At 45.9% G+C, this 13,192-nt stretch overlaps 1 protein-coding gene across 2 annotated transcripts in view; it reads left to right on the forward strand.

Annotated features, from left to right (window-relative positions):
- Positions 1–3,473: 3,473 nt before the first annotated feature.
- RCL1 (RNA terminal phosphate cyclase like 1) overlaps positions 3,474–13,192 on the forward strand; it is a 34,325-nt gene continuing 24,606 nt past the window's right edge. The window contains exons 1-2 of one of the 2 annotated variants that reach the window (XM_044446558.1): positions 3,474–3,706; positions 12,522–12,593. In XM_044446558.1, coding sequence (XP_044302493.1) covers positions 3,571–3,706; positions 12,522–12,593 — 208 coding nt within the window. In that variant the 5' untranslated portion in view covers positions 3,474–3,570. The remainder of the gene's footprint in view (positions 3,707–12,521; positions 12,594–13,192) is intronic. The other variant, XM_044446557.1, reaches the window with a different exon arrangement.

The following is a 13,192-nucleotide window of genomic DNA, read 5'->3' on the forward strand; positions in this document are numbered from 1 at the left end:
GAGAACCAACCCTGCTGGCGCTCAGGGCCCTGCAGCGAGGTCTGACCTTATCCCCCCTTGAGGCCAGCCCTGAGCGTGGGGAGGCAGTTGCCAAGACAGCTTTCTCTTCCGCCAACAAATGAAGCTGCAAGTCCAGCAGTCTCTGGCTGGTCCTTGGCTCTCCAGGAAGAGAACGCTGCCTGCCCAACTGCCTGCCTGCTGCCTCTCCAGGTTTTTGATTTCTCCACTGACAAACTGCTCTTTTTATGGTAATGAGTATGACTGTGCTAATTCAGGCTTGTTCGCAAACAGTCCATCCAGTTATAAAGCAAGTGAATCACAGGATACACTGATGTGGACTGAACAAACGCATCCCATTTCCTCCTTGGTGCCACTTCAAAGCCTGAGTCCTATGTACAACCACTTGAATTCAGTGCAGATAGTGCATACATGGCCTGAGCTACCTGGAAATCTGTTTCCGCTCCTGAGCTTGGAGAAAATACTGCCCATTCCTGAGCTCGCTGGCACTGCAAAATGCATATCATTGGACTCATAGCATGCGGTGCTATTGTTGAGTAGTCCGAGTGGCAATAGGGATACCCAATGGATTGGGGAGTGGGCTCTGACGGTCTGCCACTACCCTCCGTACTGTCCACTGTTCCTGTCAAGTGCAGCAGCCCCTTGAGTTGGACACCAGTCCCAGCGAGGACTGAGAGCACCTGGCTGCTGAGCAGAACCCCAGCAGTCTCTTTGGGGAAAGGACCTCATAGATCGCTAGGCACCCTCCAGTGCCTCCAACGGCTGCCATCACCACGGCAAGGGTGGGCCACTTCAGTGGGGCCAGAGGTCAGTTTCCCCAGCACAGCTGTCACTGAGTCGCCATCAGGCTCCCAGAAGCCCTGGAGGAATACAGATCTTCATTGGAACAAGGTGTGTGCTTCCCAAGGGCCTTTGGCTGAAATGAAGGGGAGGCTTCTTGCCATGGGGTTAGCAAAATTTAGCAATATTTGGACAGCAGTGATGGGGGTGGCAGAGGCCACAAAAAAAGGCAAGAGGGGCACATGTTATCCAGGCTGCTGTAAGGAATAGGAGCAATTGATAACCAATCCGATGAGAAATGGAGAACTGGCGAAAGCTTCTGAAGAATAGCTATTACCCAAAAACCACATGTGTTATCACCTCCATTTTTCATAGCAGCAAAGCCAGGAACACTCAGCACTATTGTATGGGAGCACAGGCAGCAGCTGATGGCCTGGCTTTGGTATTGTGGGAAGTCTATGCTCAGCCTATCAATCAGATTTCTTTATCGAAAACTCTTTTGGTTGAAAACCATAACAAATGTTGTAAAATAAATACTGCAGGCAGATTTACAGTAGGCCTTTGTAAATTTACCTGGTAGACTGAGATCCAAATTCTCTTTTTAACTTTCTCTCACTCCATATATTAGCAATATTGACTGATAATTAATGACCTTGTGATCTTTTGGACAATATAAAGTTCTCCCTATCATAACATGCTGACTAAAGTGATCATACTCCTGATGGAGAGAGCCTCATTCTTCTATTACTCTGAACAAAAGCCAAGAATTGAGTTCATGAATGGATGCTGAGAAGCAATGGACTGGAATAATAGCTGCACTGATCAAAATTATAAAGAAATAATTCCCCTGTAACAGAATCATCAGGAATAATCAGAAAAGCAGTCTAAGGACACAATCCTGTGAGGGTTCACACAGAAAAATAGCATACAACTCTCAACATGGTGAGCGGGGACATGCTGGGAATTGTAGGCCACCTTCTGTCTATATTTGCATAGGATTGCACTTTAACAATAGTTTTATTACTAGCAAGCAATTAATAAAGCAGTGAAACCATTGTTAAGGTGCAATCCATTGTTAAATTTAGACAGAAGGCAGCCTACAATTCCCAGCATTACTGGTAAAAAATTACTGTTTGCTACAATAAATTAAATAATAAATAATTTGTTCCTCTTCAATAGTTCCAACTTATTATTGAATATTGCCTTGATATCTATTGTGAGCCCACCTGAGTGCAGCAGTCACGACTGGGGATCCTCTGGCCCCTCTAGAGGAAGGCAGCCTTTTTCTAGGTAGAAGAAAGGAAACCCTGCTCACTCACTGGAGATAACTATGGGGCTTTCCTTTATCAATACTAGAGAAAGGTTGAGAGGGACTGTCCCTTCTCTGTGCAAGGAGAAGCAGGAACATTTGCTCCGTGTTGCAGAGAACCATGTTGCAGAGAAACCCTTTGCTCCACGCAAATACTGCATGGACGGGCACAGAGCAATCACTCCCTGCCTCTCCCAGCAGGGAGCAACTCCTTGCCGCATGGACAGGCAGGCACAGAAGTCACCCCTTATGTCCCTCTTCATGGGGAAGCATCCCTCATTATGTCAGGGGGTCAGAAGGCAATCTGGACCCTAGGGCTGGAACAGGTCCCTACTCCGAACATATATAGATACATAAATTTGACTTGACTGCCCCAAACGATACACCCATCTTGCCTGTGTGTAGGACTGGACTTGCTGCTTTCATCTATCCCACATGGAAACATGTTTTGTTAGCCTGTTTTCCCCATTCTTCCAGTTCAGAGTAGCCCTATAGAGGCATATTTATTTTTTTCTCCAGCAAAAAAGAAAATCGTATGGGCAACGATCAATAACCCAAAATGATTGCTGTGCCTGAAGGAAAACTGACTCATAGTTAGTCCTATTCTTCTTGGATGACAGTAGCTTAGTGTTTAACATTCATTTCACTTTGGAATTATAAGTATTTACATGAAAATGAACAGTGATCTCAGGAGAGCCAGGGATAATATAAAATCGCCGCGTAACACAACAAGACATGAGAATGCTGGAGCTGCGAGTGCACGGTCTCCCCACAGTCGTTCTCTAGGGCTGAGAGCTTCTTCCCTGGAGTTCCGAAGGTAGCCGAGTCTCTGTGTTTGTATCTCCGTAGTAACAGAACAAGATGCACGTGGCTCTAGCAGCGTGATCCTGTGCATACCGACTTAGAAGGAAGCCCATATCGTGCAATGAGGCTTACTCCCAGGTCAGTGGGAACAGGATCACAGCCGCAGTGTTCCTGCAGCTTAACTTTCAGAAGATGCATGCTTAAGATCGCTAGGAATTAATCAGGATGAAGCCTTTGCACTTGGGTGTGACCCGTCTTGTGTATAACCCTTCCGAGCGTGGCAACGGCTCGGCAAGCCTCGACTTCGCCTTTCTCCGAGCGCCCAGAATCCGCCCGCAACCAGCGCCACGCGCAGCCGCCTCGGCCGAGCGGCTCGGCTCCCTCTCCGCGCAGCGCCCTCCCGAGGCCCCGCCCCTTTCCCTTTGACCCCGCCGCTGTCTCAGCGTTCCATCTTCCTGTTCCAAACCACGTGGACGCGCGCTGGGCACTGCGGGGCAGGAGCGGCGGTGCTGTGTGAGCGTCGCGGCCAGGTGGCTCCGCTGTCTTGCCCGCCTGTGCGCGCCTGCCCGGCTCTGCGCGGCACCCAGCTAGCTAGCTGGTTGGCCGGCCGGCCGGCCGGCGTGCATGCATTGGCGCGCAGCGGCAGCAGCAACAGCAACATGGCGAGCGCATCTCACTCCCTGAGCTATGTTGGGTGCAACTTTTTGCGGCAAAGGCTGGTGCTTTCCACGCTGAGCGGGCGTCCGGTGAAAATCCGCAAGATCAGGGCCAAGGATGACAACCCCGGCCTCAGAGGTTCGTCTGGTTTGGGCTGGTAGGACGCATCCTTTGTGGGTAGCTGGAGGGGGTGATGGTGCTGGGCAAGGGAGGGAGGGAGGGGTGGCGGGCGATGCTGAGAGCGGCTGCTGGAGGCGTGCGTGCTGGCGGGTGGATTGAATTCCCGCGGAGGCGGCAACAGGAGCGAACCTGGAATCGGCGTTAGGAGGCTGGTTTTGTTTGTGTTCGCCGCGCGTGGTCGCCTACTTCCCCTAACTCGAGAAGAACGCCGCCTCTGTAAGACGATTGCGGGCTGGAAACCCTTCAGTCTGCCGCCTCGTGAGTAATCTGTGCAACGAACAATGGGGTGGAATGCCGATACTTCTCTGCGAGCGCTTTGCTTGGCGCCTGCTTCTTTATGTCTCTCGCAGGGAGTATCAGGGGATTCCTTTTCCTTAAGAAAGGAGACCGTCTTTGTCAGTACTTCCCTGGACAGTCGCTGCTACAGCAGGCCATACCTGATGGATGTGAGCTCCGCAAGGCGTCTTTTAGAGAGGCTTTCTTCAGCAGGTGGAATAGATTACCTCACAATTGAAACACAGACGAAGCAGCAAGAAAAAGAGCCATTCGCAGTAGACTTGAAATGGTGTGCCGACTTCTAAAAACAATTGTAACTTTTCTCTCTTGGGAAGTGAAAGGGATGACTTTAGGCATGTCGGAACTGCTTTAGACAGAGTCAGGCTGTGGGGCTCTGTCAGGAGAATGGCCTTTTGCATGCCAGTGCACGGCCGCCAGTGGTGAAGGTAGAGTTGCAGTCCAACAACCACTAAAAAGCCATATATTCCCCATTCCTGGTCTGTGGCTTGGTATTTCTGTTCACTGTTAGCAGCTCTTCAGGTTTTCAGACAGGACCCTTTCCCAGCCCTATTGAGAGATGTTTTGGAGTTGAACCTTCTGAGGTTTTTCCACAAACTGATCTTATTTTGGAGTTTCTCCATGAAATGTAGGGGAAATCTTCCACAGTAAGTGGCATGTGGTCTACTTGAGATAGGTGGGTAGCACATTCCCAGGCAACTTTACTTAGAAGTAAAAATTTATTTCAGGGGGCTTGCTGCTTGATAAAGGTGGTTAGGATTGCAGCTACCATGTATTACAGCTGTGCCCAAATATTTCCACCTAATTTAGTGATGAGCAACTAGTGCTTGAGTTTTTATAGGTTTTGTTCTAAACTTTTCTTCAGGAAATTCATTAATCCCCAGTATATTATGCTTGGCAACTTCTTACATTGCAGTATTTGCTAGAGTATTCCTTTGCATCAAGCATCTTTCAGACTCTGACATGTTTCTTCCTCAGTCCAGACTCGTTGACAGCTTCCAAGCCACCTTGTTGGCTGAGGTTCAGTTCTGTCTGCTAGCACAGAATGCTTTGTCATCACCTGGGTAATGGTTGCCAATGACTGGTCTTGAGAGGTATTCATGTGCCCCTGATGGCTTCATGGCAGGGATCATGAAGGGATACAATTACTACATGTCACAGTATTATTCACATAGGTCTTTAGTTTTCCCTGTCTCAGCATTACTATGCTGTAATGCAACCTGCACCAACCTGGTGGTCCTCAGATGTGTTGGACTGCAACACCCATCAGCCACCATTTGAATTGAAATGATGGAGATTGTAGTTGAGTGCACCTGGAGAGCATAAGGTTGGTATAGCACATAGATGTGCTGGAAAGGCTGGGTTCAAAATCATGCTCAGTCATGGCTTGTCTTAGAGAAGCAATTAGCTGATCCCATTTATGCCAGTCTAAATTTTTTTAATGAACCTGGAGCATAAATTTAACAATATCATGATCACCAACTTGTATTCCCCCTTTTTTTCTCCTAAAGGAAGCCTGAAGTGGTTGACATTTTTCAAATACAATAGCAAAATAAACAATGTGAAACATCCAACAATAAAAATGCTACAGCAGTTCACTATTTAAGAAAGCATCAGCCCAGTTATTAGACAATACACAAATGGTAAGATATCAATAAACAAAGGACTGCTTAAAAAGCAGCCCATACTTTAGCCAAAAATTTCCACATACTAAATCATCTGCTTTCCAGCCTGGTGCCTTCCAGACACTTTGGTCTACAACTCCCATAATCCCTGAGTTGTCAGTCCTTAGCCATTAGCAATGCTGGCTACAGATGAAGAGGGTTTTTTGGGCACATCCTATTGGAGAGGATTCTGCTAAACCAGTTGCATGTCCTACTAAAGAGGACAGATTCACTTAGAGCCAGCACAAGCCAGGAGAAGAACTGGACACATCTGCATAGTGAGTGAGAGCCCAATTCGATCACCTTTGCAGCAGATGTTTGTAAGCCCCGAACTTGAAGGCTTATGATTAATGAATGCAGGATGTAAGGTGCTGCAGTGCCAGTCTGCAGCTGCCATGCCTTGCACCCTGCATTTTATCTACTCGGGTGCTTTTGGCCATCTAGATTTAGAGTGAAGGAGGAGAAAGGAAGGATTGGAATCAGTGCTGCTCTGTGGCTGCAGCCGCCTTTCCTCCCTTCCCCCAGACACCTCCCTTTTTCCTCTTCAGAGGCCCAGTTGGGACCTTGTGGAAGTGGGGAGCTGTTGCCCTTCTTTCTGTGCTGGCTGTGGTGGGATAGAGCAGGGCTGCAGCCTTCAGAGGCCAAGCACTGCGGTTGAAGGACCCCAGTGCTCAGGTTCTGAAAAGTTCTGTGGTCTCCCAGATGATGTTGGGAGACCACAAGATTGCAGACTAATAACCAGGACCACCATATGCTGAAACCTGGACCTGTCAAACCATCCTGGTGTAACAAGTGGACTAGACTGGCCAGGAGGCGATTGCCTCCAGTGAGGCTTCTGACTTCATAGCCCTGTCTGCAGGCACTCAGCAGGGGTGGGCACATCCATCTCAGCCGGGTGTGAGGTTTCAGGCAGGTCAGCTTGAGAGTCTGGTGTGTGACACAGGAAAGCCCTGCTGCAAAGGACCGCAGTTACATCATCCTGTTTCTCATAGCAGCCACCCAGATGCAACTTGGAAGCCTGAACGTGACAATGCACTGCTTTGAACTTGGGAATTGCATGCAGCCATCCTGACGAATGGGCATCAGTATCCTTGCCCTCCATGAATCCGATTCTCTCCTTTTTAAAGCTCTCTGAGTTGACAGAGGCATCACCACATCTTAGCGAAACTGTGGCATGTTTCCTATGTGTTGGGGAAACAGAACTATCAGCCTGCAGGTCAAATTGATTCATGCAGCTTCCTGGGGTTCTTCCAGAGGTTTCCAAGTGCCAAACCTTCCAGGGAATTCTTCTTGGGAATTCACATTATCATATCCAATCAGCATAGGAACAGGAATTGCCTTGTGTGCTGCTTTCCCTCCCACTGGAAGGAGCAGCTTCAACTCCCTGTGCTGGTCGAGGGGTTTTCTCTGTGCTGAGAGGGACAGAGCTCCATGCCTTTCTCAGCAAGGAGAAATGCTGGACTGGATGGGGCAGTGATGTCAGTGAGTGCAGCCACATCATCTGGCCCATGGGGGCAATTGAGTCCCCAACTTCAAACTGTTCTGTATCTCTGTGCAATGTAAGATAATGCCTGTGATTACGTGACCTGAATCTTCTGCCAGTCAGGGAGAAACTTGCATTGGTTGTCAGTGTTGCTGGTAATGACTGATAGACTTGGCACTGGTAAGGTATATGTGAATTTTAGGGAAAGCCTTGCCCTGATTGTTGGATCCTCTAAAGTTTCAAAGATGTGCACAGGAGGCAGCATTTTTGGGCAACCAGACGGATGCCATACCAACTCCAGTGCATAACTCACCTTCCAATGGTCACCTCAGAGAAAATGTGGTGCAGTCACTTCTCCACAGGCCTTTGCAGCTTCCATATAAAATATTTCCATTGAGTGGAGTCCGTGGCTCTGTGGTAGACACTCTCCCCCCCCCCCCCCCCCTCTACATGCAGAAAGTCTTAATGCCCAGCATCGCCAGGTTGGGCCAGGAATTCTCTTGCCTGAAGCCCTGTAAAGCTGATGCCAGTCTATGCTGACAGTACTGATCCTGGCGAACCAAGGGGCTTGCTCCCTAGAAAGGCAGCTACTTGTGTTCCTGTGAGTCATTCTCCCAGGGCAGCCACTGGCACACAGGAAAGCAGCTTCTCAAAACACTCCCACAAGTTGTGTATTATTGGAAATGTGGTGATGCTAAAGAAAACACATGGCCTCCTACAGATTCTGTCGTTTTGAGAAAAATAAACAGAAATGAATGAAGAAGCTCCTATTTTGTGTGTCCTTCTCTTGCGCTGTGGTATTTCTGTTTCCTGTTCATTGCTTAGTTTGTCATACCAATTAGAGTGAGGAGTAAAAGAATGGCGATGCAAACCTTAATCACTCTGAGAGCTACTCTTATTTACTGAGGAACTCAGCAGGGCTGTGATCATGCTAAACTGGGGCCTGGCTGCAACAATGGATGAGATGAGGGCTCCCAGACCGAAGTCCAAGCCAAGCCGGACTGAGATGCTGTTAGTGGGTGGTTCAGCTGCCCAGACGGAAGGTGTTTAACCTGTTAAGGTTGGAGCTGCACATCCCTTGAAGGAGCAGGCTCTTAACCTGGAGGTCCTCCTTCAATCATTTGTGTGACTGGAGTCTCGGGTGGTCTTAGAGGCATAGAGAGTCTTTTACTAGCACCAGCCATGCCCCATCTGGACAGGGGCAGCCTGGTTTCAGTTAGTGGCATTCTGGTAATTTTGAACTTGGATTACTGCAGTGCAGTCTATGTGGAAAACTGATCAGAAACTGCAGTTTTTGCCAAACATGGTAACCATACTAATAACTGGGACCAACAGGTCTGAATATAGAAGACCAGTTCTGGGCTGCTTGCATTGACTGTTCGTATGCTTCTGAGCCTGATTCAGGGCACTGCTTTGACCTAGGAAGCCTTATACAGCTTGCAATCACAATCCTTAACGGAGCGCCTTTCCCAGTCTTGCTTCGTCCAGACACAACGATCAACACTTGAGGCCTTCTTGCAAGTGCCAGTTCAGAGGGAGGCTCAGAAGGCAGTGGTGGTGGGGAGGGGTTCAGAGGTGGGACAATCTCCCCAAGGAGGCCTGCTTGGCACCAAACTTGTTATCCTTTCAGCACCAGGTTATAAGATAGCTGAGGCATTTCAAGACATCAAGGATATTTAAGGGCTTGGCAACCAATCCGGTGCTTTACAGGTCTACCCTGTTTCATATGTTGTTTTAGCTGTTCTCAGATTGTTTTATTATTTTATCTCAGAAAAAAATGTATTATTGTATTGTAACTTTCATTTGAATAGTGTTTTCTTGTAACACAGTCTTTGTTAACTCCTTCCCCCACTCTTCCTGCCTTTCTTCCTACACCTGCAGCATCTGCGTACCTCTGCCTCTCCAGAGGTTCCTCTGAAGCACTCAGTGGCCAGGTTTGCACAATCAGGGAAGGACAAGACGCCACGGTGGCTTTGCCGTGCCACTTGCATACTTGTCACAAGCCACCACGCTTCCCTATCCGTTCTGTGCAGGGTTGCTGCGTTGTGAGATGAGCGGCAAGGGTGGCTTCCAAACCGCTGTGCAGCTCATGGTTCGTTCTGGGTTTCCCGGTAGTTTAGAGACTCTCCCCATTCCCCACCCTGGATGGCTTTGGATGACACCATAACCCATGTTTATCGAGGGTAATGATGGAGTTGAGGTGGCACATGTAGATGGGAAAATGAGCACATAAGAACAAAAGAAAAGTCCTGCTGAATCAGCCCACTGGTCATCCAGTCCAGCACTGTCCACACAGTGGCTGCCCGGCTGCCCACAGGATCCCTCAAGCAGGTGGCAGGGAGTTCCGCCTGCCCAAGTGCCTCTGCAACTTGTGCACAGGGACATGTCGCCTCTGCTAACAGAGGGATGTCACTGTAGCTTCTTTGCTTTCTCTCTCCACGTGGACCCAGCCTCTCTGTTAATTTCGCCTCTGTTCCTCTGTGAAGTAAGCCGCTTTCTCTCACTCTTTCCCCCCTTCCTTTATTGTTTCTCCAGCTGCCAGTTTCTCTGCTGTCCCATCTTTCCTTCCTTTTTCTTTTTGAACGGCATGCCACTTTCCCTCTTCCTGTCCTTTATTAGTCCCTCCATCGACCCTTTTTCCTATTTCCCCATGACTTGTTCCTCTTCACCCCCTTGTTTCCTTCCATTACACAAGAAATCCCTTTACATGCCGCCTTTCCACCCTCCTTTCCCTGCCTTCAGGTAACTCTCCTGTACCTGCAAACACCAGTCTCTTTTTCTCCTTGCTGAACTTCGGGCCACAGCGCATAAGAGAGAGATCCCCTCAGGGGCTGCAAGGGGGAGGGCAGTTAGAGAACTGCCTGGGAAGAGTGGCAAAATCCCGTGCAGTTCTCTGTGATCGCACACGTGCTGCCACCAGTGGCACTTCAGAGGGACCATCACTGGTTTGCAGGGTGGATAAAAATGAACGATTTAAAAAATAATTAAAATGGATTTTGTAAATGTAAATTGGATTTTTAAATAAAATGCTTTTTGAGGAAAAATCTATCTAGTTTTCTATTTAAGATACATTATATTCCGAAGGCTATTCCTCTGCAAATATGGATTAGTTTTTAATTATGTAGGATGAGGCTGTATATTCATGCAATTTATTTATTTTTGTTTGTTTGTTTTTTGTAAATGGATTCCATTACTCCATTCACAATGTTATGTTCTTCTAGAGGTTTCTGTAAGTTTATTGGACATTTTTTCTATCTAGAAGATATTATCATGGATGCTTAGTTTTACAGTTCTCAAAACTGTGAATTTGTGTCTACAAGATCACATGCCTCTTCCTCACAGCAAAAATGTTATACAGTAAACATACAGAGTTGAGAAAAGGGCCTTACTCCCATTTTCCTTTGCAAATCTTTGTATACAGAATCATTCCCTTACCTCTTAAGTGCAAGATTTCCCCCCACCCCCAAAATAAAAAATAAAAATCACTGAATAGAAGAAGATTGGGGAATTCACTCCCCAAAGAGGTCCGCCTGGCGCCGTCGTTACTGGTTTTTCGGCGCCAGGTAAAGACCTTTTTATTTAAACATCATTTTAATTGTTAAAATATATGATCTGGCCAGGGCAACTTCTTCTTCCCTCTCTTTTCTCCTCCTATGTTATTTATTTACTTATTTTATACTGATAATTTTAATTTTATATTATTATGTTTGTAACTCAATGTATTTTTTGTATTTTTGTATTTAATGGTAATTTATTATGTTCTATTGTATTTCAATGTATTTTATTGTGTTGTAAGCCACCCCGAGGCTTCGGCAAGGGGCGGCATAGAAATGTTGTAATAATAATAATAATAATAATAATAATAATAGGTGCAACAAGTTGAGTGTGAGGAGACAAGCGGTAAAAAATGAAAGTGAACCCTTGTGAGCAGAATGCTCCACAAGTCCTTGCATCATTTTGTGTATAAGCCTGAGGTTTATCATATTATTCTTTCCTGGAAGAGAAAACCTATAATAGCAACAGGCTATAAAAGAGACCCAGTTTGGGAATATTTTAATATTCCTCTACCTATGGGTAAGGCAGGTATGCATGCAAAATACAGACACCTTGCAATAATTTTGTAATTGTTTATTATGTGTTTCTAGTAGTATAGCCAAATCAGTAAATGTTTGATATAACTGTAAAACTAATCTGAAAAGTTGTTCTAAAAGTTAAACTTTCATCTGATTGTAAAAATTAAAATTGTACCCGCAAGAATGAGTCTTTATGTAGAAAACCATGATTTAAATCTAGTCTTACTGACTAGTGGTTTAAATTGTGATTTAAATCAATATTGAAATTGATTTGATTTAAATCAAATCCACCCTGCTGGTTTGCCACAATTCAGCCCAGAAATGTATTAAAATGTCTTCATGTTTTTTAAAAAATACCCTTTCGGTCCTTCAGAGGTGCACAAGGGCACACTTTCAGATGCCCAGTCTATGTAGTCCTACTTGGCTGATGCCTTTAGAGGGAAATGCAGTTGGTAACATGAAAATCAACATGGCAAGACTGCTTATAGACTGTTCAGAGAGCTTTGGCTGTGGCATGGTATAGAGATGGTGATGGTGATGGTGATGATAATGATATAGACTAACTTGGGCAGAGTTGTTGAACTGTCAGTTCAAAATCACTAGTAAAGGGGAAAGTTGTAGGTGCAGCAAAAAGGGAGGTGGCCACAAGATCTCTCCCCAGGCAGTGTAATCTTCTGGATTTCAAGTGCTGAACTTTTGGTTCTCAGTGCCTTCCAGGTTTTGTCACTTCCCCAGGTCGCCAGCTTTCTAGGAATGGGAGTTATTAATCCTCCACATACTCATATACACTTTTTGTTACTCTTGTTTGGAGCAATTACTGCTAATGCTTTTTTGTCACTTCTACAAAGTACCCTGAGAAGGCAGCTGAATGGGTGGAGAAAATGGGTCCAATTTGATGGTTGGGGCCAGGTATAAGTAGTCTTTCTGCATAATGCTGGTGAAATATCTTGCAGTCCATTGGTTTGCAAATTTACTTGGATGAAAGTCTTGCTCTTTGTGTTTGTGGGAGGGAGTCTGTATAAGGCTGCACCCTCAAATCCATTGTGGCTCAATTTTTATTGTTTCCTCGGTTCTCCCAGTTATAAAATTTGAATACATTTTATTTGCTCAAACGCTTTTATTGCATGATTGATGGATGGCATATGGGGGAAATGGGAGAATGTTTTTGATTGCAGTACTGTACATGTCACTGCCTTTTGTGAAGATTGGTGTGAACATTCCTGGAACAATACTGAATGCACCTTTCATTTCCCTGACAGATTTCGAAGCCAACTTTATAAGGCTGATTGACAAAATCACCAATGGCTCTAGGATTGAAATAAACCAAACAGGTAATTATTTATTATCTGATTAGTACTGCCACTGTCCATGGTGCTTTACAGAATGCAAGAAAAAGGGGCCATGCCCTGAGGGGCTTATAGTGCAAAATATAGTGCAGGGAAAACAGAAAGGAGAAGGTGGCGGAGGTAACAGGGAAAGGTAACGCAATTGTTTGTTACTTGTACTTAGGCTTGGATGCAGCAGAAGGGGTTAGGAACACGTGTCTCCCTGTTATTATTATTATTGAAATATTAAATTTGAAAATATATAGTTTTAAGGCTTATTTTTGTTTTATTTTCATCTGGTGCTTCTTTGGTTCTGATGTGGTAGAGTCATTTGCTGTAAATGATTTATACCAAAAGATGGGAAGAAACTTGAGTTTCTCTCCTGTTTTGTAGTCACCCTTTCTGTTCCTATTGCTGGAATGGACTAGCAACACAAATACAGAAAATAATTTGCTGACATTCACAGCACTCTCAAAGACAAGCAAATAGTTGGTTTGGATTAGAATCAGCTCAGTATTTAAGATTCTTTTTAGGAGCATTCAGAAAAGATGTATTTTCCCAGGAGTTGCTCCTAGTGTGTAACAGTGCATGACAGTCGAGAGGCA

This window comes from Varanus komodoensis, unplaced genomic scaffold, assembly GCF_004798865.1.
Source record: "Varanus komodoensis strain SLA01 unplaced genomic scaffold, ASM479886v1 scaffold5, whole genome shotgun sequence".
Classification (NCBI taxonomy): domain Eukaryota; kingdom Metazoa; phylum Chordata; class Lepidosauria; order Squamata; family Varanidae; genus Varanus; species Varanus komodoensis.